We start from the raw sequence: 23,268 nt of genomic DNA on the forward strand, positions 1-23,268 counted from the left end.
CGCGCGCGCGGCCCGCGCAGAGAGTCCCGCCCCCCGGCAGCCGCGGGCTGGCCCGCACGCGCATGCCCCGGCCGCTCGAGCTGTGCGGCTCGCGCTCCGCAACGGCCGCGGAGGGGGAGGGGATGTCGACGGCCTCCAAGGTGGCGCTGGGCATCTCCGTGCTGCTCTCGGCCGGGACGGTGGCCGCCGTGCACATCCAGCAGAGGCGCGTCAAGGAGGTGAGTGAGCGTCACCTGCCGCCGCCCTGGCTGAGGGGCCGGGGACTGGGGGGAGAGGGGCCGCCCCGCCCTATGTAGGCGCTAGCGGCCGCCCGTCACCTGCTCCTCCGCAGCCCCGCCCCCGGCCTTCGACCCCGTCCCTCACTCAGAGCCCCGCCCCTTCGCGTCCGGCCCCGCCCCGCCCGCGCGGCCCGCCCTCACTCAGCCCCACCCCCCACGAGGTTCTGGCCACGCCCCTCAGTGAGAGCGACTCCCCCCTCCTCCTGTCCTGCCCCATCACTCAGAGCACTGCGCCTCGCTCATAGCCACGCCCCTTACATTTGGCCCCGCCCACGCAAGGTTCTGGCCCTGAGCCTCCAGTAGAGTGACCCCCCTCCTGTCCCGTCCATCACTGAGTCCTGCCCCCTCATAGTCCAAGCTCCACCCAGCGCGCCGCTCTTCTGCCCAGTGCCCTCCAAAGGTGTCATTGAGTGCCTGCCCCGCAAGCCTCCCCCCCCCCCCGCACGTGTCCAGCTGGGCTGTTTCCATAGGGTGCCCAGAATGCTGGGCTCACAAGTTCGACTCTCGCGGGGCCCCGGGTAGCGGTCTCCGACTCTCCTCGCTAGTGCGCTCATGCTCTGTGGCATCCCCTCCCTCCACGGCGCGCCGAGAGTGTCTGTACCTGATCACGCTCCACGCCATCCCCTTCCTTCGAGGCGTGCTGAGAAGAGCGTCTGTACGAGCTCGTGTTCCATGGCATCTCCTTCCTCCCAGCTGTGCCGAGAGCGTCTGAACCCACTCGTGACTCACGCATTTCCCCTCCTCTGAGCTATGCTGAGAGAGTCTGTATGTGGGACCTCCTCGTCCGCCTCCTCCTGGAATGGCCAAGATGGCCATTGGAAGCTGAAAAGTGGGGTGCTCTGTTTTTGTGGGGCCTATTTCTGTTCCCTTGTTTGATCACGTCCATTTGCAGAGTTCTTCTGGGCAGTGTCCACTGAGTCCTTAGATGCCTTTGAGATGCAATGGGTGCTGTCCAGGGTTCTCTGCTTGGGGTCCCATTCTGGTTCCTTGAGTTTCAAACTTTGACCTCACTTCCGTTCCTGTTTTTTCATTTGTTGCCCTATTTACTCACTTGTGGCCTGGGCTTAGCAGTTCCTCGCCGTGAGGGCCTTTGGTTTTGGGCGGGCCTAGACCTGTCTGTCACATATCCAAATAATACCCTTTCTCCCAGTCTTGCCTGTTCCCCCGCCTCTTCCCTTCTGGAGTCCTGCCCATTCCTGTGGCTTCCCCTTAACTGCATCCACCCCCTTCTGTGCCCAGCCCTTCTTCTGTCATGGCCCTCCTCTTTTAGTTCATATCAAAATTAGGCTAGTAAGTTTGACTGTTTGGTTAGTATATGTCCAGTAAATTTTCCAAGCACCTATCACATTCTCAATCTCATCTCCTAGAAGGGCTGTAGATAGGCACTTGGGTATTAAATCGATATGGGGGTAGACTTCTGTCTTGTTTAAGGGTGCACGTTGGTTGCTGATCTGGGTGAAGTTATGGGAGGTGGTTGAGGAAAGGAGTTGATGGGGCATTGACTGCCTTAACTGCTTGTTCCTTTGCATTTCACGGTTTGCACTGATGGATATGCAGTCTAGCAATCCAATCTCATAGCTGACAAAGATTTTGCATGGGCTTTAAACTTGAGAAGATTTTTGCCTTGTACATGCATATCTGAAAGCTGCTGGTGAACCTCAACCCTGAAGGTAGTTTCCTACAAGCTATGAAATGTCACTTGAGAAGATGCCGAGTCCTTGTATGGAAGAACCTGACTAAAAGTGTTCTAATTCTGAATGAAATACTTTCTTGTAGGTGGGACTGGGAGCACCACCTATAGTTAGGGTTGTCCAACAGTTCCCATTATAGGATCCCCTTTTCAGTTCCTTATCACTTTGCCAAACTGTAATTGTTCAGACTGAAATTTTCAATGCTGGTTGTATGTCTTGGTCTGGTGTTTTTTGTTTTGTTTTGTTTTTTGGGTTTTTTTTGAGCTAAAATCATTCAGCCATTTTCAAGGACAACAATGGGGAAAATGCACTGTTTTGTCCATGTTAAAATAATTCTTTCAAACAGTTTGTTGAGAAGTACAAGCACCTCCTTGCTTTGGAGCAAAGAGTTGGCCTTTGGCCTTTGTATCATGGATGTGCCTTTCTTCTGTTCTGTGAAAAACTGGCCAAATTATAAGCCTTTGAAATATTTCATTTCGCACATGCTCGGTAGAGAGTTGGTGGCGTTTAGTAGCTAATTTAATTGAAGATTCAGTCTGCGTTGAGTATGCTCCATCCTGGGGCTGTAGATTAGAAGCTGAGCAGAACTTTCGCTGCAATTGCTGCTCCCTACTGCTTTGTGCTGGGGTGGGGTCGGGCACCAGAACTGAGAACAGGGCGACTGTCTTGTGCTCTCATTCCTCACACTGCTTCATCACCAAACAGTGTGGAGGAGGAAGTTGCCTGACTTGTATGCAGAAGGTACAAGAGCCTGACCAGGAATGGGGTTGTTGAGGGAATTGGATTGAGACAAGGAACCTGGTGGCTGTGCAAAGAAACTGGGATTGGGATGAAACTAGGACTTGAATGGGAAACCCAGAAGGGAAGATGGACTGGGTAGGGCATTAGACTGGGACTGGATGGGGGAGACAGGACTGGGACAGGAGTCACACATGGGGAGCAAAGGTGTTCATTAAGTCAGCACTATCCATTCTGTGCACAGGGATGCTGTGAGGAAAAATAGCATGTGATCATGTAATTAAAGGCTGTATCATATTGCATCCACACAAGGGGCTGAATTAAGGTGGTACATCTGGCATTTCCTCTCTCTTGAGTGCTTAACTATGCAAACTTAGTGTTCTTCTAATGTAATTTGCACATGTATGTGTATGTAAAAGGGGAACTGTGTAGTGGATAAATTCATGTGGTCAGTCCCTCAAGATGGCTCATATATTTTTTAAGATTACAAAAAGTATGGGGATTTAGCCTGACTCCAAACAGTCCTGTCCCCATCTTTCTCTGTATCATTTCCAATGCCCCCTCCCTTTCTATAATTTCCATAGCCCCAGGCCACAATTCCTCCTTTAGACTTTCTCTGTTGACATAAAGCTTCTCTCCCTAGTCCCATCCCTTAGAACTATGAAGATTCCTGTAGGTTCAGAAGTGTTTCTGCTACTACCTTCAACTTCGGCTCCATTCACAGAATAGTATTGAGTGTCTTTGGTCAGGCACGTTCAAGATTGCCACTGTACTTCTGACTGGAAATCCCAGAGGATGAATAATTGAAACAGTTGTCCAGCTGCCTAGCAGATGTACTGTATTGCCAGATCTGATGGACTGAGTGAAACCCTCTAAAGGTGGAGGGTACAGAGGAGCTTGTTGGTTAGCTGGGAAAATCTGTCTCGTGGGGCACAGTCAGCATTAGCATTTTGTTGGGTGGCCTGTGAAACAATGTTATGTCCCCATCCCTTTCCACCCAAATTGTAATCTGTTCCTCCATCCATCATGATCACACTACTTTAGGCACACACAGCTGGCCTAGAAATTTTAGGGAGGGTTAGTGAGATGATTCTTTGGGATATACCCCAAACTTAACTGAATTTTACATGAAATGATTGTGTGCACTGGGCAATATTTAGCATTCCCCAGAGCCCTGATGCAGAAGTGGGTTCCAGCTGCTTGATCCTTTCAACCCTAGTGTCAAGGTTCCTCCCCCACTCTGAACTCTAGGGTACAGATGTGGGGACCTGCATGAAAAACCTCCTAAGCTTATCTTTATCAGCTTAGGTCAAAACTTCCCCAAGGTACAAAATATTACACCTTGGACAGGCCGCTACCACCACCAAACTAATACTGGTTACTGGGGAAGAGCTGTTTGGACGCGTCCTTCCCCCCAAAATACTTCCCAAAACCTTGCACCCCACTTCCTGGACAAGGTTTGGTAAAAAGCCTCACCAATTTGTCTAGGTGACTACAGACCCAGACCCTTGGATCTTAAGAACAATGAACAATCCTCCCAACACTTGCACCCCCCCTTTCCTGGGAAATGTTGGATAAAAAGCCTCACCAATTTGCATAGGTGACCACAAACCCAAACCCTTGGATCTGAGAACAATGAAAAAGCATTCAGTGTTTTACAAGAAGACTTTTAATAAAAAATAGAAGTAAATAGACATAAAGAAATCCCCCCTGTAAAATCAGGATGGTATATATCTTACAGGGTAATTAGATTCAAAAACATAGAGAACCCCTCTAGGCAAAACCTTAAGTTACAAAAAAGATACACAGACAGAAATAGTTATTCTATTCAGCACAATTCTTTTCTCAGCCATTTAAAGAAATCATAATCTAACACATACCTAGCTAGATTACTTACTAAAAGTTCTAAGACTCCATTCCTGTTCTGTCCCCGGCCAAGACGACTACAGACAGACACAGACCCTTTGTTTCTCTCCCTCCTCCCAGCTTTTGAAAGTATCTTGTCTCCTCATTGGTCATTTTGGTCAGGTGCCAGCGAGGTTACCTTTAGCTCCTTAACCCTTTACAGGTGAGAGGAGCTTTCCCCTGGCCAGGAGGGATTTCAAAGGGGTTTACCCTTCCCTTTATATTTATGACACCTAGTGATCAACTTAAATTGGTTCACATTTTCAAGGCTCTGTTGACAAGCAGTAGGGCCAAAAACTTATCATTCTTAAATGAAAGGTGAGATTCTCCATTACATTTCAGTTACCCCAGATGCAGGGACTGATGACCACAGGCTTTATGGGGACCTAAAGATTACAAGGAGAGCAGAGTCCCTGGTTAGGGCTATGGGGGAAAGCAGAGACATGAAATGAAAAAGATGGTGTGGAGTGGGATGGAGGTGTGGATGGATACAGCCTTCAAAGGTTCACACAGATTCCCTAAAAAGAAAAGGAGTACTTGTGGCACCTTAGAGACTAACCAATTTATTAGAGCATAAGCTTTCGTGAGCTACAGCTCACTTCCTCAGATGCGAGCTGTAGCTCACGAAAGCTTATGCTCTAATAAATTGGTTAGTCTCTAAGGTGCCACAAGTACTCCTTTTCTTTTTGTGAATACAGACTAACACGGCTGTTACTCTGAAACAGATTCCCTAGTTTCTTAGCTATAACTAAGGCCTGGTCTGTACTTAAAAGTTAGATCAGCATAGCTCTGGTACTCAAGGGTCTGAAGAATGCTTCCGTCGACCTAGCTCCTGTTGTTTGGGGAGGTGGTGTCCTGCAGCAATGGAAAAACACCTCCTGTCGCTGTAGAAAGCATCTACGCTATGATGCTACAGCGGCACTGTTACAACACTGTAACTGTGCTGTTGTAGTGTCCATAGTGTAGACATGGCTGAAACCTTGTACATCTGTGTACTCTTCCCCCGGCTCTCCTGCCCTGTATAAGCAAAAATGGCCTGTCTAATCCAGGGCCTGATAATCAGCATTTACTAATGCTTTGTTTATGCTCAAAAGTGCACCAGTTTATCTAAATTGTTTTAAAAATTAATTTAGTTAAACCCAAGGCAGACCCCCGAATGTGGACACTTAAATCAGTTCCTGTCTGCTTTATGTTGATTTAATTTAAGAAATTTTTGGCCTTAATGAACTAATTCGAGATAAGCCAACTGAATTTAAACTTGCACAGGTTTAACTAAATTGATGTAAAAAATAAACTGGTGCAACTTCTGTGTATAGACCAGACCCAAGTCAGTTTGTATGTATTCTGATTGTGCTACTGATGGATGGTAGCTCTCTGTCATTTGGGACAAAATATAAAGGTTTTTTGCAAAACCTGTATATACCTGTAGCTGTGTAGCACTAAAGTGAATGAAAACACATCCTGGTAGGTTACAAGATTGCTGTATTTTATTGGATAAAGAGACATGCTTGATGCCTGCATTGATCAAAATCTCTACCTCTTTTCTGTATTTTCATTAACTAATACTACCTAACTAGTCTGTCAGGATAGTAGTAATTTTATAACCTGAATTAAATTGACTGAAACTGATGGGAAAGAACCTCTGCCATCAAATTCATTTCCAGAGAGATTGATATTTTTGGGTGAAATACTTTTTGTCTTTGACTCCATATTTTTGAAAATAAGATTAAAATATTTCTTGCACAAAATATTTTTTCTTGATGATTTTGATGGAACAAATTATTTCCCTTGAAATGTGTACTTGGATTCTGGGTGAGAAATAAAGGCTCTTTCTGTTAGAATTGGTCACAATATTCACAGGTAGTTTATTTGATCATTTTTGGGTCAATTTTTTCAAATAAATGATTTGCCAATGCATTTTTAGCTCTATTCAGCCAGCCCAACCTCGTATCAGACGATATTAATCAAATAAAGTATTCATCTTTTTTGTCATTTGGCTATTAATTTATTCATAAATTATTTTTGCAGCATTCAGCCAGTCAGCTGTGGTGCCTGTGAATACATTTGTGTCCTGATGATCATAGAATCATAGCACTGGAAGGGACCTCGAGAGGTCATCTAGTCCAGTCCCCTGCACTCAAGGCAGGACTAAATATGATCTAGACCATCCCTGACAGGTGTTTGTCCAACCTGCTCTTAAAAATCACAAATGATGGAGATTCTACCACCTCCCTAGGCAATTTATTCCAGTGCTTAACCACTCTGACAGGAAGATTTTCCTAATATCCAACATACACCGCCCTTGCTGCAATTTAAGCCCATTGCTTCTTGTCCTATCCTCAGAGGTTAAGAAAAACAATTTTTCTTCCTCCTCCTTGTAACAACCTTTTATGTACTTGAAAACTGTTATGTCCCTTCAGTCTTCTCTTCTCCAGACTAAACAAACCCAGTTTTTTCAATCTTTCCTCATAGGTGATGTTTTCTAGACCTTCAATCATTTTTGTTGCTCTTCTCTGGACTTTCTCCAGTTTGTCCACATCTTTCCTGAAATGTGGCATCCAGAACTGGACACAATACTCCAGTTGAGGCCTAATCAGCGTGGAGTAGAGCAGAATAATTACTTCTTGTGTCTTGCTTACAATACTCCTGCTCATACATCCCAGAATGATGTTTGCTTTTTTTGCAACAGTGTTACACTGTTGATTCATATTTAGCTTGTGATCCACTATGACCCCCAGATCCCTTTCCGCAGTACTCCTTCCTAGGTAGCCATTTCCCATTTTGTATGTGTGCAACTGATTGTTCCTTCCTAAATGGAGTACTTTGCATTTGTCCTTATTGAATTTCATCCTATTTACTTCAGACCATTTCTCCAGTTGGTCCAGATCATTTTGAATTTTAATCCTATCTTCCAAAGCACTTACAACCCCTCCCAGCTTCGTATCGTCCGCAAACTTTATAAATGTACTCTCTTTGCCATTATCTAAATAATTGATGAAGATATTGAACACAACCAGACCCAGAACTGATCCCTGCGGGACCCCACTCGTTATGCCCTTCCAGCATGACTGTGAACCACTGATAACTACTCTCTGGGAACGTTTTTCCAACCAGTTATTTACCCACCTTATAGTAGCTCCATCTAGGTTGTATTTGCCTAGTTTGTTTATGAGAAGGTCATGCGAGTTGGTATCAAAAGCATTATTAAAGATGTACTGTTTCTACTGCTTCCTCCCATCCACAAGGCTTGTTACCCTGTCAAAGAAAGCTATCAGGTTGGTTTGACATGATTTGTTCTTGACAAATCCATGCTGATTGTTATTTATTACCTTATTATCTTCTAGGTGTTTGCAAATTGATTGCTTAATTATTTGCTCCATTATCTTTCTGGGTACAGAAGTTAAGATGACTGGTCTATAATTCCCTGCGTTGACCTTATTTCCCTTTTTATAGATGGGCACTCTATTAGCTCTTTTCCAATCTTATGGAATCTCTCCAGTCTTCCATGACTTCTCAAAGATAATCACTAATGGCTCAGATATCTCTTCAGTCAGCTCTTTGAGTAGTCTAGGATGCATTTCATCAGACCCTGGTGATTTGAAGACATCTAACTTGTCTAAGTAATTTTTGACTTGTTCTTTACCTATTTTAGACTCTGACCCTACCTCATTTTCACTGGCATTCACTATTTTAGACGTCCCATCTCCACCAACCTTCTTGGCGAAAACCGAAACAAAGAAGTCATTAAGCACGTTCTGCCATTTTCTGTTATTGTCTTTCCCCCTTCATTGAGTAAGAGGCCTACTCTGTCCTTGGTCTTCCTCTTGCTTCTAATGTATTTGTAGAATGTTTTCTTGTTTTTATGTCCCTAGCTAGTTTGATCTCAGTTTGTGCCTTGGCTTTTCTAATTTCGTCCCTACATACTTGTGTTATTGGTTTATATTCATCCTTTGTAGTTTGACCGAGTTTCCACTTTTTATAGGACTCTTTTTTGACTTTTAGATCATTGAAGATCTCCTGGTTAAGCTAGGGTGGTCTCTTGCCATACTTCCTATCTTTCCTGTACAGTGGGATCATTTGCTCCTGTACCCTTAATAATGTCTCTTTGAAAAACTGCCAACTGTCTTCAATTGTTTTTCCCCTTAGACTTGCATCCCATAGGATTTTACCTACCAATTCCCTGAGTTTACTAAAGTCTGCCTTCTTGAAATCCATTGTCTTTATTGTGCTGTTCTTCCTCCTACCATTCCTTAGAGTCATGAACTCTATCATTTCATGATCACTTTCACCCAAGTTGCCTTCCACTTTCAAATTCTCAACCAGTTCTTCCCTATTTGTCAAAATCAAATCTAGAACAGCTTCTCCTCTTGTAGCTTTCTCCACCTTTTTAAATAAAAAATTGTCTCCAAAACATTCTAAGAACCTGTTGGATAATCTGTGCCCTGCTGTGTTATTTTCCCAACAGATGTCTGAGTAGTTGAAGTCCCCCATCACTACTAAGTCCTGTGCTTTGGATGATTTTGTTCATTGTTAAAAAAAACCCTCATCCATGATGCAAAGCTTAACTTTACATATATCAATTAGTAAATTAGGCGGGCATATAAGCCTTTCAAGGATCAAGATCATACATAGGTAGTAAAAAAATATGGCCCTGATCCTGAAGTTGGATCCATGTGGACAGAACCCTGTGTTTGTTACAGTATTGGCTTCAATGCAACCATTTCATGTGTTTTCCTAATCAAATATCATATTTTAATATCTTCTGTTAAATGTGCCACCATCAGCTTGAAATCTACTAGGAGTTATAAACAGTTTCAGGTACTACTCCTGCCACATAGTTCCTTTGCCAACTTTTATGATTTTGCAGATGTATTTTCTTGTTTTCAGTATGCCTTTCTTTCCCCTATTGTTACGCAAAATACCCACATAAACAAAAAAGGAAATTGGCAAAGGCCCAGATTCAGCAGTTGGATCCACTTGCAGAGATCCAGTTTCAGGATCAAGGTCTGACTTACTATACAGGGGAAACAGTTAAATTAACTATATACAAAATACTGTGAGCTCTGTGTGGGTGGACCCCTATGTGTGCATTGGAATCCCCACTGAAATTTGCAGGCTCTGCATGGGTGCAGAGGTCTGTCCCTGGGATTAGGACCAAAATGCTGTCAAGTGCACAAAATAAAAAAGTGGAAAAACTGTTTTTCTTTCAGTTATAGTAATCCTATTAAATTTTCATTAAAAAAAATGTAGCCTCCATGTTGTGTATACCAATGTCTATTTAACTTTAATGAACATTTTGAAGAAAATATGTGATTCTTCAAATACGTCCTACCTTTTCAAGAGCCCACAATAAACGTGCTGTGGGACCTCCAGTGGATCTCCAGCAAAACCAGGGAAGACTTTACATACCAGATATTTTTAAGTTAAAAAAAAACAAGCTGAAATAAACTTTTTCAGCCAGCTTTTATACATAATAAAGAAGCAGAAAAGTTCTTCTTAACATTCTTTTCAGGTCACCTTAGAAATTCTTCTCAAGCAGAGGAACACAGGTTGAGAAATTTGGGGCAGATTAGTTGAGTTCTGGTAAGGATGGGGGAGAAGTCAATCTTCTATGGAGAGATTGCTGTCTCTCCATAATTTTGTGGAGCTTATCAATATACAATATTTACAGTTGTCCAACGCTTTATCATTATATTAAGATCATACAGCTAAGCCAACAAATACAGTATTCCTGGCATACAACCAGTAGTTTATCAACATCCACACATCAGATCTCAGCTCTTGTAATTGTAGACTCCAAAAGTAGCTCAGGTTGCTAACAGAGAATTAAAGGTTTGTAACAGTTATACGCTTGGCAGAGGGTGACAGAGGTTGGAATGCAAATGGGCATTAGTCCTATGCAACCCAGGACACACTATAATGAACCGTCTCTTGTATTTTCAGAGGCTGCACGAAGGAGTAATCAGAGACCTTGAGAGACAAAGCCGTAAACTGGAAAACATTCGTCTTTTACAAGAACAGATTACTCTGACCAAGCAACTTGAAGCAGAAAGAGACAAGATATTAATGGAAAAGGGGTCCCCACAATCCTAGACCTAGAACTGAAGTATTAGAGTTTGGACTGAGGAACACAGCAAGGATTTGTATTTGACTATTCCCAGGTGTTTGAGTAAACAGAAGTCATTTCTGAAAGTCCATCTCTTTTAGATACATTTTAATCAAGTCCAGGAAATTATATACATTAAGAAGTGCAAACACAAAGTTTTTTCTCTAGCTTCTGTATTTTCACTTGTGCAGAACTATTGTGTAGGAGGCTTCATACCTGGCTGGCTCACCTTATATGGATAGTATTTTAAATGCTGGGAGGGAGAGCCCCATGTAATGTAAAAAAAATCTTCCTCTACTTGCCAGGAAGGGATGGATAATAACGTTCACATGAGTGGGCTGATGAGTCGTCATGATGACGAAGCTACAAGGACATCAACTTCAGAAGGGCTGGAGGAGGGTGAGGTGGAAGGGGAGACTCTCCTGATTGTTGAATCTGAGGATCAGGCTTCAGTGGATTTATCCCATGATCAGAGTGGAGACTCCTTGAACAGTGATGAGGGGGATGCATCCTGGATGGAGGAGATGTCCTATTACTGTGAGAAGTGTCAGAAGTGGATACCAGCAAGTAAGGGTCAAGATTTTCCTCTGTTATCTTTGTCACTTTCCTTTTCTGGGTTTACTGGTTCTTTTCCTCCCAGAAAATAATGCATGTTCTTTTCCTGAATGTATGGGAGGCAGGGATGCCTAGTGGATAGAGAACTGGTCTGTGGCTCAGGAGATCTGGGTTATATTTCCAGCTCTGCCACTGGCCTACTGTGTGACCTTGGGCATGTCAGTTCCCCTCTCTGTGCCTCAGTTTCCCCATCTGTAAAACAGGGATATTGACAATTCCTTTGTAAAGGTCTACCAATGAAAAGTGCTACATAAGAGGTAACTATTATTTTCCTGATTGGTTTGTCATTTCAGCGGGATGTATGAATAAATTTCAGCCTTCTGTATATAGGAATGGTTCCGTGGTCTCCTGAACTTAAATTAGTATTCACAGAACAATATAAAACCAGTAGCAGCAGTCCTGGGAAGAAGGTATTTTGTGCTAAATAGCTAAAATGATCTTTCCAATATCTCCATTTAACATTATATAAACTCTTTTAGCTTTCTTCATATTCTAGTACAGCAGTTTTTCCTTTCCAAAATCAAGATCTACCTGAACACTGTTCATTTTGTGGCAGGAAGTACTGAATTCTTCTGGCTTGCTGCACACCTGTCAGTTAGTTCAACTGCCCAGTTTGCCAAAAGCTGTAGCGTGAAATCCTTTCTCCAGTGAAGTCATTGGGAATTTTGCCATTGACTTTACTAGAGCCAGAATTTCACATTTGGTGTTCAGTAGAAAGAAAAGGAGTACTTGTGGCACCTTAGAGACTAACCAATTTATTTGAGCATAAGCTTTCGTGAGCTACAGCTCACTTCATCGGATGCATACTGTGGAAAGTGTAGAAGATCTACGAAAGCTTATGCTCAAATAAATTTGTTAGTCTCTAAGGTGCCACAAGTACTCATTTTCTTTTTGCGAATACAGACTAACACGGCTGTTACTCTGAAAGGTGTTCAGTAGGAAGAAGTTAAAGGGACACAGTCAACGTGAAATCTAGTCTGTTTAGGTACTACATCTGATCCTGTGTCCTTTTGCCAGTTATTGTGGTTTGACAATCAGTTTTTTATGTATACTTTTTTTTTCTGTCTTCTGTTGCTGTTTGAAAGACCCAAACAAGGGAAATTGATCACTAGAATGATTAGTGAAAGTGACTAGACACAAAGTGCTGTCAAATGCACAATGTAAACAAGCTGAAAAAAATGGAAATATATTTTTTCTAATCTCTTTCAGTTAGTGTTTCAATTACAGTCGGAGAAAGGTACTGAGTGTGTCAGTACCTTTCCCAGACCTGAGAAGAGCTCTGTGTGGCTCAAAAGCTTGTCTTTCTCATCAACAGAAGTTGGTCCAATAAAAGATAATATCTCCCACACTTTGTCTCTCTAATATCCTGGGACTGACTCGTCTCCAATAACATTGCATGTATTAAAATCTTTGCCTTTTTACGTGTATTCAAGTATTAGGTAGGAAAGCCCCTCTTTAATGTGTGGTTTTTTTGCTGTTGATCCCTTGTTGACTTCTGTATCTGTAAATTAAGCATCACACTGAGTTTCTATACTTCTGTTATGGAATTATCAGGGTTGCTGATCTCTTGCTCAGCGGATAAACACTGTTCTGAATCCAAATTTACTTTGCTCCATTTTTCCTATAAAAGGACTGAGGCATATCCCTTTTGCTTGTTTGTTTTAGGTCAGCTGAGAGAACAACTCAGCTACCTCAAGGGAGATAACTTTTTCAGGTTTACTTGCTCTGATTGCTCAGAAGATGGAAAGGAGATGTTTGAACGGCTGAGACTAACCTGGCAGCAAGTAAGTAAAAGCATTCACTCAGGCATAAAACCAACAAGACCTTCAAAAGTTGCTGTGTGTACAATGTGCATAACACCTAGAAGTTCGGAGTTAGTCACAGGTGGTGAAGAAATTTACCTGTGAGTTTTTTGTGGATTGCTATGTACCTGCTTATCAGAAAGTGGGACTTCTGTGAGTAAATTGAAAAGATTGTCTTAATGTGTTGTAAAAAAGCCAAGTTCCCCATTTTTCATCAATATTGTGCATTGCTCAATACAACTGAACACAATTTTAGAAAAGAAAAGAGAATGTGATTTAGCTGCTGTGCATTTAACAATTTTTTGGCATATGGGCATTGTTGGAAAAGTAATACAGCAAAACACTCAGCTGGAATAGGACTGAGTCTGACTGAGGTACATTATCTGAGTGTAACAGTTAGAATGTTTGTCTTACCTTTCCATTAGGGAAACGGAAGAGAAGGATTTAGCCAACTTAGACATGCTGGCCCAAATCCATGTTTGCATCACAGAATGGTGAATCTGATCCAGCCGTGGCGACTGCTGCAGTTCAGCGTTCTTTATTTCAGATACAGGATCCCAGCCAATATGTACAGTGCTGTGGTGCTGAGGCATATGTTTGTGCCCTCTGAGCAGTAGCGATGCTTTGTCTCAGCATGGATCATTAGAAATGTCCACTTCACTGTCCGTTGCTGCTGCTCATGGGCCCAGCGTTTTGTGTGTGCACATCTTCTAAATGAAGTTAGGAATAATACTCGATGCCCCAGAGTACGAGAGCTGCTTTGTGCTACTCCAGCTGGCACTAAGCAGACTCATAGCTGGCAGATCCAGCCACTTGAAGATTTGTCCTCCTTCGGGTGGCTTAGAGCTTCTGTAGTAACTTCTATGTCACCCTCTTCTAGCAACCAGCATGGGTGTATGGCCTGGTGAAAGGGGCTACAGTCAGGGCATCTTGAGACCCCCGTGATCATCAGCAATCCCTGGATCCAGAAAAGCCTCTAGGGATCATTGGCAGCAGGTGGAAGATAGACCAGCCTGACAGCTGAATTTATGTCAGGGATTTGGGCTGGTGCCAGGAAATCATAGGATCTTGGGATGCACAGGTGCCCCCCCCTCACCTCTCCTGCTCTAATCGTGCACTGAGCTCAGCTTGGCCAGTCTGGAGATTCTGGTCCAATAAATGCTACTAGCATTAGACTACATCGGTTTCTAGAATAGCAGAAGGAGAGTGACAAAGGGGAGAGAGAAAAAGTCAGAGGTAACAAGGAAGAAAGACAAGAGAAAACAAAGAAAATGCACCTTCTCAGAGGCAGTTTAGACAAGAAGCAATGCCTCCAGGATAGCCAAGTCTGGTATTGGGAAGTGGCAGAATCACCTTAGCTCGCATATGAAAAAACCCAGATTCCTTGATCTTAAGGTGAGATTCCTTGGATTCCTTGAGCTTAAGGTGAGAAGGGACTATTGTGACCATCTAATTTCACCTGTTGAAAGGAGCAGCGTTTTTAAAATTCTGACCTGTGTTTTGTCATTGGTGGGACACACTCCCACCTAGCTGTTTCTGCAGTGACCCTGGTTCAGTGTGTAAAGTTCTAGAGCAGCAGTTAACAAACATGGAAAGGATTTTGGGAAAAAACCTAAAGACTGTATGTATTCTCCCGTTAGCATTAGTAGTACTTGGTTAGGAGACCATCTCCTGCCAAAGTAGGTTCCAGAGCCCTAAGAAAGAAGAGAATAAGTCTCTATAGGAGACAGCCTCCACGGGAGTTGAGTGGTTGACAGCAGGAGCTCCAAACTCATCTGCACCATTAATATTTGTATTCCAGGCTGAAGTGGTTCAGTGTAATTGATAGTTTGTCCTCTTAGATTTATTCACAAACAGACAGATTTCCAAAACTGTGCTTTAATTTAGGCTCTTAGTGAGTCAATTGAGTTTGTTTGTGATGTATGTAAATGTGCTCTAAAAGGACTGTGTTCAATAAAGACAAAGCAAAAGCAGAGTGATCCATGGGATGCAATGTATTTTTATAGATTGCTCTGCTTTTACTGGATTCTAAGTGGAAAGAAGACATTAAGCAAATAAAAACACCTGAAGAGTCTGTCCTTGTGCACACATTTCTATAAGATTAGCAAACTGGGGCATTTGGTACCCATCCTTTCTGGAGAGAAAAGACGTCTTGTCCCCAGTCTGGATCCTCACCCCCTGATATAGCTCTTTTATGCCACTCAAGCTGTGCAAAGGGGCTATAAAGCAGCATCACCAGATAGCTGAGGATTCCCCTGGCATGAGAGAGTCCCTGGGTGAATAAAGCAGGTGAGTGTGACAAACAATAGGAAGGAAGAAAGGATAAGTACAATTAACAAGATCATGGATTACATAGATTGGCTGTGTGGTTGTGAATCAATTGGAAGCTTTACATAAATAGGTCAAATCAGCAAAGAGTGGAGGGGGTGTTTCCCCGCCAGACAAAATGTTAATGGACTATTTGAATCCATTCCCTTTTGTGTTCCAGGTTGTCATGCTGGCGATGTACAACCTGTCTCTGGAAGGAACTGGCCGTCAAGGATACTTCAGATGGAAAGAAGATATTTGTGCTTTTATTGAGAAACACTGGACTTTCCTATTAGGGAACAGGTAAAGCCAATATTTCCCTGAAACTTGGAATGGAGATCACAGAGGGAAGAAATTGTGTTACTCAGGAAACAGGAATTCCAGACTATTCAGAGATTTCTCTCTCTATTCAATTCAGGGCGGACAAGAAGGAAGAAAGTGGAGGGTTTGATCTGCAGAGCTCAAACAGGGGTACAAAGCGATTTCTCAGGAATAAACCTGTTACATAGTGAAAGAGAGTTAGTGTTGTACAGAACTGGACACAGAGCTTTGTACTTTTGTGGGAATTTCCCAGCTTCCGTTCAGCGTAACCCTCCAAAATCATAACCCTAAAATCTCACTTAATTGCTGAACACATAGGGCCTGATTCTAATTTCATTTACGCAGGTGTAAATAAGGGAGGATGCCATCAAAATGAATAGAATGACACTGACATAAAATAGATGTGGGATCAGAACCCACAGAGAAAGAAACTAATTTTTCCTATTTCATCCTATTTTGGATCTTTTCTTAATGAAATCTCTTGTTTGCTAGTCACTACAAAATATTGTGACACTGTGGTGTTTTTCACAGTATATGTAAGGCCCTACCAAATTCCTGGTCAGCAGCTTCCTCTCTCCAGCTGCCCAGCTCTGAAGGCAGTGTCGCCAGCAGCAGCGCAGACGTAAGGGTAGCAGTACTGCGATCCTCTCCGCCCCCCCCCGCCAAATAACCTTGCAACCCCCTTCCCCCAACTCAGTTTTTGGATTAGGACCCCTACAATTACAACACCATGAAATTTCATATTTAAATTGCTGAAATCATGAAATTTATGATTTTTAAAATCTTTTGACTGTGAAATTGACCAAAATGGACTATGAATTTGGTAGGGCCCTAAGTATATGTTTTAGCTATAAATTCGGGGGGTTAAATAAAAGTGGCTTACTTTACATTTTTAACCATTCTGGGATAGCCTAAAAATTTCAGGGATGTACACCAAAGTTTGCTTATACCATGTGTGACCTTTGGATGCGTGTGATAAGGAGAGAGTCAATATAAGATTTTCCTTCAGCAGCAGGGATCATTCTATTTTCTATTTGATTTAATGGTGTCAGGAAAGTAGCTAACAGAATAAAAGGTCCTGTTCAAAGCTGATAACCCTTTTCTCTCTCAGCACAGTAGTTTGACATTGTTAGGCACGCAGAGCATGGAATGTGTTTTTCTAAGTATGCCCTGCAACTCACTGAATCTGTTCTGATTCTGATGAAAAGAGACACGCATATGCCAGTGGGGACACAAGGGAGACAAAACAAGCCTCTGGAGTTATAGTTTGGATTGACAGAATGGACATAAGTATCTGGCCTTTCAGTCTAATTGGAAGGTATTTCTTTGCGTTATTGTTTCTGTTTAAAACACAGGTACCTGATTTCTGTGTTACCCTGACCACCACCATTGAAGGTACCAATAAAACAGGATTCAAATGAGGCAGCTGTCCCACCAGGCTCTGCTTCTAGAGGTTTTAGGACTGACTTCTTTGCAGGCAGCAGCATCATGATAGGGAGACAGCTGATGGCTCATTCTCCCTCTCTGTGAGATCCATCACTTCCTGTGTGTGCTACTCGATTCTGAGACAGGTTGCATGCACTCTTCTCCTTTCCTTGTTACACCTAGCCTCCAGCAGGAATGCTTCCTGTCCTCCATGCATGCACCCCTGTGGGAGAATGGAGGATGGTTCCACTTGCTTGGAGGAGAGAAACCAGAACAGCCTCCTGCAAAATGACTTCTGCCCTGCATGTTGTCCCAGAACTTGGTGGTGCAGCTGCTTCATTTGAATCTAATCACAGGTGAGGCTGAACCCAGAACTCTCTTAAATGGCTGGCTTGCCTTGTGGCAGCCTACAAAAAAACTCAACACCGTCTGACCTGCTGTCACAGGTTGAGGTGGCCATTTAAAGGGAGTCCTGGGTTCAGTCTCACATGTGACTAGGTTACTTCTCAGTCCACTAGATCATGTGATGAGAGCATGTGACTCAAAACCAGGCCTGCTGGGAAATGCAAAGGCAGCCTGAGAGAGCACTCAGAGAGAGTTCAGGGAGTCTGCTGGAAGAGGGCAGGTTGGTAACAACTCTCCAGTGCTCCCAGGCAGAAGGCCTGAGAGAGAGAGACCTGCAGGGAGCAAGAGCCTATTGAGGAACAAGTCTTAGCTGAGGGACTTGCAGGAGCGGGTTGCTGCTGGGAGAGAAGCCACAGCTTGGAGGGCTGGAAAGGATTGTGAGCCTGAGGAGAAGAGCTGTAGCATGTTCAGGACTAAGTACCACGTATGAAAGATGGGAGCCAGCTAGGAAGGGCTGGATGGAAGATTTGTGTTGTTGTGAACTTTGTGTTCATCATGCCAGTTCCCCCAAAAAGGGGAGTTAGTGAGAAAATGCCCACAGGGTGAAGTTGGATTAACTGGGGAAGAAGGGGAAACCGAGGAAGTGACAGTGCCTCAAGCCCGAATGGGTAAGGCCTGCTACACAGGCAAAGAGCACATACTCTTCACAAGTGCAGAAACAAAAGCAAAAAGGCAGTTTAAAAAAAATCCCACCAGCGGTAATACCCAGTGGAAGCAAAGCAAAGGAAGGAGAAGTTCTGCTCCTTTCCTCCTCCTTGTTCTTTGTCCCCACCATGTCTCATTGCTTCCCCCTTGCCTGACTCCTGTTTCAAAATACTACAGAGGTGGCTGCTGTTCCCCAAGAGCAGAGGGGGGCGAGGGCAGGTTCGGGAGAGAGCATCCCCACTACCTTTCCTCAAACAGCACCATTGTGCAGCCCCCTCACACACCCCCAGCCCTCTGCCCTGACTCTGAACCCCCCACACCCCCCAGTCCTCTGCCCTGACCCCTGCACCTCCTTCACACACCCCCAGCCCCCTGCCCTGACCCTGAATCCTCCTCACACACACTCAGCCCCCTGCCCTGACTCCGGCACCCCTACACATACCCAGCCCCCTGCCCTGACTTCTGCACCCTCCTCACACACTCCCTGCCCAGACTCTTGCACCCCCCACACATACCCAGCCCCCCCCCACCCCATGCCCTGACTCTTGCACCCCCCACATCCACATCCCCACCCCACCCTCAGCACCAAACGGGAGCTCCTGCACACATACCCCCACGTTCCCACCTGCACCCCTCGCACCAAATGGGAGCTGCCCAGGTAAGTGCTCCACACCCAAACCTCGTGCCCCAACCCTGAGCCTCCTCCCTCATTCTAGCTCCTGGCCAGACCCTGCACCCCAACCCCTAGCCTGCTTCTTCACCCCCAGCTCTGTTCTCAGTGCACTCCCACCCTCATCTCAGTGCAGAGAGAGGAAGAGAATGGGCCAGAACCAGGGAGAAGGTAGGTACCTACTCTATGTGAACAGGACTGGGACCCAAGACCGGCAGCGGGCTGAGCGGGGCCGGCAGCTGGGACCCTGGCTGGCAGGAGCCGGCGGACAGAACCCCAGACCAGCAGCGGGCTGAGCCGCTCAGCCCACTGCTGATCTGGGGTCCCAGCCGCTGGTCCCGATCAGCCCGCTGCCGGTCTGGGGTTGTGGCTGCCGGCCCCTTGCCAGCCTGGGTCCCGGCCGCAGGCCCTGCTCAGCCCGCTGCCGGCCTAGGTGAACGGAACCCCAGATGGGCAGTGGGCTGAGCGGGCCGGCGGTGTAAGATCAGCATTTTAATTTAATTTTAAATGAAGCTTCTTCAACATTTTGAAAACCTTTTTACATACAACAATAATTTAGTTATATAATATACAGACTTATAGAGAGAGACCTTCTAAAAAACGTTAAAATGTAATATTGGCACACGAAACCTTAAATTAAAGTGAATCAATGAAGACTTGGCACACCGCTTCTAAAAGGTTGCCGACCCCTCATGTAAAATGACACCTTCTTACTCAGATCTTTCCCTTCTCTCTCTCTCCCCCTTCCAATACCCCTCTCCCTTATGTGTCTTGAGTCCTATCTACTGACTTTAACAACAGAGTAAGTTTTTATTCTTCTTAGCACTGTTAAGTTAGCACAGCTACTGGAGAGTAAGCTGGATTCTGTTCTGGCTCTTTTATTGTCAATAGAACTGTTGATTAAGACCCAACTACAGAATCTTTATGGTTGGTGATGTGAAAGCCGGAATAAACAAAGCACCAGCAGTTAGGAAAACCATCTCTTTACTTGTAAACTCCGCATATTTGATATTGCGAGTCCCTGAGAGAGCATCAAAATGGAATCGCTTTTCAGAGCAGAGTCTAGTTGATAAGTCATAGCTGGGTCTTGGAACTTGGTGTCCCAGATTCCAGCTGGAAATCACCCAGTGGAAATCAGAAAGAGTGGCACTGCTGAAATGCTTCAAGTCTGGAGGCCAAGTGAACTACTACATCAGAGTAAATGGCACAAGCATTCACCCTAGTCTTTTTGGCAAAGGAGAATAAAGTCTAATTAAAATGTTCTTGGTGTCTCTCATTTTTCCCTCTCTTGATTTAGGAAGAAGACTTCAACTTGGTGGAGCACTGTTGCTGGTTGTCTTTCTGTAGGGAGCCCCTTGTTTTTCCGCTCAGGGGCACAGGAATTTGGAGAACCAGGATGGTGGAAACTTGTTCACAATAAGCCTCCTACGATGAAACCCGAAGCAGAGAAGCTCTCTGCATCTGCACTGAAAGCAAAAGGTAACTGTCATGATGACAACACACAGAATGGAATGGCACAGCTGTGGATGGGGTGGGTGGGGTTACAGGGCCTGATTCTGCTCTCATTTGCACTAGTTTTACACTGGTGTAAATCCACTGACTTCAGAGGAGTTTCTCCAGATTTATACCAGTGTGAGAAGAGACCCATAGTTTTTTACACCCTCTTTGTAGCGTACATACACGTATTGTCATTTAAATGATCCAAGTGCTTTTGTATTTTGTATTGCTTTCCTGTCTCTGTAATTACCACAATTTCTCTACTCCCTGTTACCTTGATGTTCTTCTCTTTTTAAAGCATCTTTTGTCAGTTTAGTCACAAGGAGTGAAATTCACTCCTGTGCAAAGGGCCAATATCGGACTTCAGTGGTGCCTAACCTTTATGCTCGATGCTCTACACAGGGGAGAATTTCAACCATGGCTTGAAGGCCCTTCTTAAAAGACTACCATCAAAACTTGCTCATGTGGATACAAATGATGAGTAAAGGGGCATCAAAAGCTCAGTGCCTTTTAGAATAAATAAACTATTTATTCTCTAGCAGCTTCAAAACCACCTCTGGATCCCATCATTACAGTGGAGGGGCTGAGGAAGCGGGTGAGCCGCAATCCTGTAGAGTCAGCCATGGAGCTGAAGGAGAAGAGGTCTCGCACTCAAGAAGCCAAGGACATTAGGAGAGCCCAGAAGGAGGCAGCCGGCTTCCTGGACCGAAGCACCTCCTCCACTCCCGTCAAATTCACCAGCCGAGGCCGTCGCCCTGACATGGTCCTTGAGAAGGGAGAGGTGATTGACTTCTCATCTTTGAGCTCCTCAGATCGAACTCCTCTGACAAGCCCGTCTCCTTCCCCATCTCTGGACTTCTCTGCTCCTGGGACGCCAGCTTCCCATTCAGCTACTCCCAGCCTGCTCTCAGAAGCAGATCTCATCCCGGATGTAATGCCGCCACAGGCCTTGTTTCATGGTAAGAGATGCCATGTGTTGTGTTTAATAGGAAGTGACAAGCAGTTTCTAACAATAGTGTTGACATAGTTACCTTGACAAAAGAATACCCTGTTTGCTTTACTTCAAGGCATGATGGAAAATAACTGGCAAAGTGCAGTTTTCTTCCTAATTACATGACAATCTAAATTAGATTTTCACAGACAGATGTAGTCAGAGATTCTAAGGCAGGAAGGGACCACTTGGTCATCTAGTGTGACATCTTTTATAACACAGGGCAGACAATTTCACCCAGTAATTCCTGCATAAAACAATATGACAGGTAATAGTGTTGCAATGTCAGGTCAAGGCAAAATTAGAGAGCTCTCTTAAAGGAAAGAGTCTTTCACATCAGTAAAGTATTGAGGTTTTTGTTTGTTTGTTTTCTAGTGCTTTCATTTGTCTGAGTACAGACATGTAACATTCCCTAATCAAAGAGATGAATTCTGGGTCAGATTGTGAGATGCTTACTGAAGCTGAATAGTACTTTATACCATGAGTAGTTCATTGAAATGAATAGGGGGAACACATGGAATAAGCACTACTCACTGTAAGTAAGGATATCACTTCAGCTTTGCTCCATTAACTTAAGTGGAACTTGTCCAGCTTACACCAGCTGAACATCTGGCCAGTAATCTGTAAGGCTTCAGCTCAGCTCTGCCATTTTATTGCATCAGTTTTCATGCTCTTAAGGAATTTTTAAGGAAGGCATTAAGTAAAGAACAATTTTAAAAAGTGTTCCTTTAAAATAGAAAAAAAAAATGAGTCTACATTTTGAAGGGACTATTGGTTTCGGTTGCCCCTGTTTGAAGGGGCCAAACTGTGAGACACTTTAAAGAGACCTTAAATGGCAGGTGCTCAGCACTTCCTGAAATCAGGCTCCTTTAAGATTTCTCAAGTTGGGCATCCAAAATCACTAGTTACTTTTGAAAATGGAGGCCCAGGAGTGTCTGACAGGCAGGCTATTACAGGTAAACGCCACGTTATATTTCCTTCACACTTACAGCCACAAACCCCCTGGGGTGATGATGTTCTTGCTATGCTGGGTTTGCATTTGTGTGTGTCTATTGAGTTATTTTGGTCTTCTGTACAGATGATGAAGAAATGGAAGGAGATGGAGTCATAGATCCAGGAATAGAGTACATTCCCCCTCCTAGTGGGCCAATGGGTGCTGGGCCTATGATAGTGAGCCGAAAGAAAGTGAAAACGCCTGAGCAGATCAAGCAAGAGGTGGAGAGTGAAGAAGAGAAAGCAGAGAGGATGGAAGTTGACAGCGAAGACCCTGAAGATTCAAATGCATCCCTACAGGCCAGGGGGCGAGACAAGAGGAAGCCACAGGTGGAGAAGGACAATAAGCCCAAAGCTCCCAAGTACACATCTGTAAGCATCTATGAGGAAAAGCTACTTCTGAAGAGGCTGGAGGCCTGTCCCAATGCCGTGAGCATGACCCCAGAGGCCCGGAGGTTGAGGCGCAAGCTGATAGTCCGGCAGGCCAAGAGGGAAAGGGGACTGCCACTCTTTGACTTGGACCAGGTTGTGAATGCTGCTCTGCTCTTGGTTGATGGGATCTATGGAGCCAAAGAAAGAGGCATTTCCAGGCTGCCAGCAGGGCATGCAACATACAGAACGACTAGCCAGGATTTCAGGATCCTGGACAGGTACCAGGTGAGTGCTTTCAATTCCAAGTTAGTTCCTGGGGCCAGCTGTATCCGGGTTTCTGTTACATGTAGTAGACATCAAACTGAGGAAATCTGGCTCCCAAAGTAAAAAGGATTACAAGAATGAGCTTCATTTTTTAAAGGACTTGTATCCACACCAGTGCACTTCCCAGCTCCATTCTACAGTTGGATAATACTCTATACCAGGGGTGGCCAACCTGAGCCTGAG

The 23,268-nt window shown here is 44.4% G+C and overlaps 2 protein-coding genes across 3 annotated transcripts in view; both read left to right on the top strand.

Moving 5' to 3' along the window:
• On the top strand, positions 1 to 10,705 carry PET117 (PET117 cytochrome c oxidase chaperone; the record flags this gene model as incomplete). The annotated part of the gene is made up of 2 exons (XM_084622542.1): positions 1 to 218; positions 10,556 to 10,705. Exons 1-2 carry the CDS (start codon positions 63 to 65, stop codon positions 10,703 to 10,705), a joined length of 306 nt encoding a protein of 101 aa, XP_084478668.1. The 5' UTR covers positions 1 to 62.
• Positions 10,674 to 23,268, top strand: part of KAT14 (lysine acetyltransferase 14) — a 22,593-nt gene continuing 9,998 nt past the window's right edge. The window contains exons 1-7 of one of the 2 annotated variants that reach the window (XM_084622540.1): positions 10,674 to 10,773; positions 11,024 to 11,285; positions 12,999 to 13,117; positions 15,624 to 15,745; positions 20,206 to 20,387; positions 20,945 to 21,364; positions 22,475 to 23,046. In XM_084622540.1, the coding sequence (XP_084478666.1) occupies positions 11,030 to 11,285; positions 12,999 to 13,117; positions 15,624 to 15,745; positions 20,206 to 20,387; positions 20,945 to 21,364; positions 22,475 to 23,046 (1,671 nt within the window). In that variant the 5' untranslated portion in view covers positions 10,674 to 10,773; positions 11,024 to 11,029. Of the gene's footprint in view, positions 10,774 to 11,023; positions 11,286 to 12,998; positions 13,118 to 15,623; positions 15,746 to 20,205; positions 20,388 to 20,944; positions 21,365 to 22,474; positions 23,047 to 23,268 lie in introns of those variants that run through there. The other variant, XM_084622541.1, reaches the window with a different exon arrangement.

The sequence above is a fragment of the Lepidochelys olivacea genome (assembly GCF_965140295.1).
Source record: "Lepidochelys olivacea isolate rLepOli2 genome assembly, chromosome: 3".
In the NCBI taxonomy this organism is placed as follows: domain Eukaryota; kingdom Metazoa; phylum Chordata; order Testudines; family Cheloniidae; genus Lepidochelys; species Lepidochelys olivacea.